The 4,875-nt window shown below is 36.6% G+C and overlaps 1 protein-coding gene across 1 annotated transcript; it reads left to right on the top strand.

Moving 5' to 3' along the window:
• The first annotated feature begins 1,029 nt into the window (after positions 1-1,029).
• Positions 1,030-3,010, top strand: LOC9328001 (importin subunit alpha-1). The gene has a single exon (XM_002894576.2). It carries the CDS (start codon positions 1,090-1,092, stop codon positions 2,653-2,655), a length of 1,566 nt encoding a protein of 521 aa, XP_002894622.2. The 5' UTR covers positions 1,030-1,089; the 3' UTR covers positions 2,656-3,010.
• The last annotated feature ends 1,865 nt before the right edge of the window (positions 3,011-4,875 follow it).

Here is a 4,875-nt window from a genome sequence, read left to right as displayed (position 1 = left end):
AAACCTCTCTACCTAATTAAAACATAAATATATGATTCTCATTTCACTTTTATATGATCTTATATTTATATTATTTTGAACTATTATAAAATATATATACTTAATAAAAAAATTCAATTTCTATGATTCAAATTTTTTAAAACGGACATATATTACTCAATCCATGAAGAAAAAAGTATGTGTACAATCTATATTAACATTTTTGAAAAACAAATTTGCGCGTTTAATCAGTTCGTATTTTTTTTTTTACTCTGACCCGGAATTGAGTCATTCAGATATTTTCTTAACTTCTACAATTATCTAAAACGGGACAATATACCACGGTGAAATCTTAAAATTAACAAATCGAAATACAATTATTTAGTATTTTAATATACATTTTTAAAATATTTTTACGGGTTGGTCTAAAAATACACACTAATTTGAAAAAATATATATATATATATATATATATATATATATATATATATATTATAGAAACTATTTGAAAGCAAACTTTTAAATTGACTCGAATTATATGTCTTTTAAATAAAAGTGTTATTAAAAGAAATAACAAAATGATGTTTAATTTTACGGGACATGATTATATGGTGGGACGGGTCGGATTTGGATTGATATTAATACGGGATAATATATCACGGGTGAAATCCTGGGATTAACAAATCAAAATACAATTATACAATTTTAAACACTAAACAAAACAAATACAACTTAAAATTTTCATTTTTAGTTACAACGCATGTGACTCGCAATGTACAACAAAAAATATTATATACAACAAATTCATCAGTTTATAAAAAAAACAAAAAAATCAAATAATTAACCCGCGGTGTACCGCGGGTAACAATCTAGTAATTAACATAATACAATAGATTTCCATATTTTTTTGTTGTTGTTGATACTTGATCTGAGATTTCCATATTAGTATTTCCCTTTTTTCCGTCAGGTATTAGTAAAATCCCTTAATTTTATTTTTTAATTAGTCATATTTCCTTTGTAGGGTTTTGTTTTCTTCTCCGCATCATCTATATATACAAAACTCATTGAAGAAATTCTCCCTTCATCGAACTTTCTTTTCGAGCCCTAGCCATGTCGCTGAATCCTAACACCAGAGCGGAGGTCCGCCGGAATCAGTACAAGGTTGCGGTGGATGCAGAGGAGGGACGACGGAGGAGAGAAGCAAACATGGTTGAGGTTCGTAAAATCAAGCGAGAGGAGAGTCTGATGAAGAAGAGGCGTGAAGTTCTTAATGAATTCTCGGGTTTGGTCGATACGAAGTTGGAGAGTTTGTCGGATATGGTCGCTGGGGTTTGGTCGGATGATATTGCCTTGCAGCTCAAGTCAACTACTCAAATCAGGGAGCTTCTATCTAGGGCGAGAGATCCTCCAATCGACGAAGTGATAGATTCTGGTGTTGTTCCTCGGTTCGTTGAGTTTCTTAAGAAAGAAGATAACCCTAATATTCAGTATGAGGCAGCTTGGGCTCTAACAAACATTGCATCTGGAACATCAGATCATACAAAGGTTGTAGTAGATCACAATGCTGTTCCAATTTTTGTCCAGCTTCTTGCTTCTTCCCCAAGCGATGATGTCCGTGAACTAGCTGTATGGGCGTTAGGTAACGTGTCTGCTGATTCATCGCAATGCCGTGATTATGTCCTCAGATGTGGAGCACTTGTTCCGCTTCTCAATCAGCTTAATGAGCATACCGAATTGTCTATGCTTAGAGAAGTCACATGGACTTTGTCACACTTGTGTGGTGATGGCAAGGCGAATCCCGCAGCGCTTCAAGCCCTTGAACGAGTAATTCATTCTACTGATGAACAAGTCTTGACAAATGCTTGTTGGGCTCTCAAATCCCTCTCTGGTGGGACTAATGACAAAATCCAGAATGTCATCGAGGCCGGTGTTGTACCAAGACTTGTTGAACTTCTCCTCCATCCTTCTATATCTGTGGTAATTCCTGCGCTTCGCACAGTTGGAAATATAGTTACTGGAGATGATCTACAAACGCAGTGTGTGATAGATAGTGGTGCTTTACCTTGTTTTGTCAACCTTCTAACTCAAAACTATAAGAAAAATATTAAGAAGGAAGCTTGTTGGACGATTTCGAACATCACAGCAGGAACACATGAACAGATCCAGATGGTAATAGAGTCTAATTTGATTGCCCCCTTAGTTAATCTGTGTCAATATGCTGAATTTGACATTAAGAAAGAAGCTGCATGGGCAATTTCCAATGTAGCTTTAAATGGTTCTCATGATCAAATCAAATACCTTGTGGAGCAAGGATGCATTAAACCGTTATGCGATATTTTGTTATGTCCAGATACAAAAATCATAATTGTCTGCTTGAAAGCATTGGAAAACATCTTGAAGGTGGGAGAGGCAGAGAAGAACTTGGGTAATACATGGGACATGAACTATTACACGCTGCTGATTGATGATGCAGGAGGGCTAGAAAATATGGAGGAACTACAGAACCATGACAACAGTGAGATCTATGAGAAGGCTGTAAGAATTATGGAGACATACTGGGTTGAAGTGGAAGATGAGGAGAGACAACAATCTCTAGGTGTAGATGGTTCTCAGGCCGGGTTTCAGTTCGGTGGGAATCAAGCTTCGGTTCCTTCTGGGGGATTCAACTTCAACTGAAGGAATGGTAATGGAAGCTTGAGAATGGTGAAAGGTCAGGGTCAGTTAGAGTCTAGCTTCTTTTGTCTGATCTTAGAAGTGTTCGGTTTCATTGTCCATGGCTTTTTTTTTTTTCTTCTTTTTAATTACCTGTCCTGAGTCTACTTTTGTATTGTTTCTAAAATTTGGAGGGTTATATATTTTATATTGGAGTCTTGTTTTCGTGCTGATAACAATTTGTTAGTTGTATGTCCATAAATTTAGTCATAGTCCTATATTTTCCTTTTCGACTCTATGTCGTCGTAGCTTGTTGACAGTGCGGTTTATTCATCTAAATTATTTGGGGTTGTTGGTACATATGCCATGGTTTGTCTCCTCACTTTGCAAACGTAATGTTACATAAATGCTACATGGAGGAGGATCCAATGCCAATCCTAGAAAAGTTGCTTCATTTAGAGTCGGTTTTATATTAAATCTTCAATTACGTGTATCTAAAACTATTATGAAGAATCGATGCCGTGTCTCCGTACTTTGACTATACGCAATTGCAAAAGGTTGATGAAACTTTTAGATGGGCTCAAGTATATTACTTGCTTAAAGGAGCTACAGATAAAATAAATGAGGAGGAAGTGGATGGAGACAACAGACATTCAGGAACGTATTTCCTTTGGTTGCTTCCATTCTCCACCAACATTGCTTACATGGACATAATTGCTTACATCGATGAGCTTAAAATTATACTCTCTCCGTTTTAAATTAGTTGTCGTTTAAGATTTTTTTACGTATATTAAGAAAACATTCAATTTTTCTGTTTTATCCTTAATTAATGTAGAATTTTATTTGATATCGTCAATAAATAAATTTAAAGAATAGGGGTAAAATTAGAAAATCTATCAAACATCTACATTGAAAACAGAAAACGACAACTAATTTGAAACAAAATTTAACTTTTAAAATGACAACTAATTTAAAACGGAGGGAGTATATTGATATATTTAAACTTTATAAAACATCATTAATATTTAAACTTATAAAAATTTTAAATATCACGAGCTGATTATATGGCGAGATTGTTGGTGTCGGATCCCGCACCAGAGGTCCAGGACCAACCAAAGATTGCCACGTAGTCAGGGTAACAGCCCATAAAGGATAAAGCCCATTAGACCCACAAGTCAAAAGAACAGTCGAAGTGGTTATCACCATAAGGAGAATTCGAAGTGATTGCACTTCGATATGAGTCCGACATCAAAGTCACGGTTAATTCGGTTCAAGGACATTTGGGCCAAAAGACGAGGCCCATGAAGATCAGAGTCAACTCAAATTCAAACGTTAAGCATTAAAAGCAAAAGATCAAAATGGACGTATTTAAGAGGGAATAATTATACTTAATTAGCCACTTAAATGTCGTTTTACGTATAAGTATAGAGGCCAATGGCCATGTAAAGGGGATCTCTCTCTTGAGCAAGAAATACTATAGCAATTTTTGTAGCAATTCATAAGCCTTTTACATTCTTATTTTTTGTCCCTCAAGAATAATCTTTCCTATTTAATAAAAATACTTGAGTGTGTGAATCCGACATCCACATTTTGGCGCCGTCTGTGGGGATAGAGGATTCTTGAGTGGTCAGATTTTTCTTTACTACATTCCCGAGATAAGCAGCAATGTCCGGAGGAGACGCCGTTGAGACATCATTGGCCGAAACCCTCAAAGCTATGCAGCAAACCATGTCGGACATATCACAAAAGTTCTCGGATGTGGAAAAGGCTGTCGATACGTTGCAAACATCCCAGGTATCTCTTAGTCAAAACGTCAATACTATACAAACTCGTGTTCGCTCTTTAAGTGCAGGAAATCCTGTGGGAATCCGAAGGAGGATACTTAACTCGCCAAGTTCCGTTACTACTAATAATAATGCAGTTCAGCCATTGGGTGGAGAGGCACAGCTCGAAGATGAAGCTCAACTTGCAGATCAATACGAGCAGGAAAACCTCGACCAGTTCGAGACTATGAGGAAGGTTAGCCAAGAACTAAAAGAAATGAAGTCAAAGTTCCATCATGCTACAAGTTCGGAGCCGGATATCAATCGAGTCATTGAAGAAGCTAGGCGAACACCTTTCATCTCGCGAATTGCGAGTTTGAGAATCAAAGATTCCCGAAAGCTCAAGTTGGACCCTTACAGCGGATTGGAGGATCCAAAGAGCTATCTCGCAGCTTTTCTGATCGCTGCTGGAAGAGTCAAA

Source organism: Arabidopsis lyrata, assembly GCF_000004255.2.
Source record: "Arabidopsis lyrata subsp. lyrata unplaced genomic scaffold ARALYscaffold_1, whole genome shotgun sequence".
Lineage (NCBI taxonomy): Eukaryota > Viridiplantae > Streptophyta > Magnoliopsida > Brassicales > Brassicaceae > Arabidopsis > Arabidopsis lyrata.
This window is presented reverse-complemented; position numbering and strand designations above follow the sequence as displayed.

What these genes read in the sequence shown, in the direction of transcription:
- LOC9328001 (XM_002894576.2), top strand. Translation starts at nt 1,090, where the DNA reads ATGTCGCTGAATCCTAACACCAGAGCGGAGGTCCGCCGGAATCAGTAC.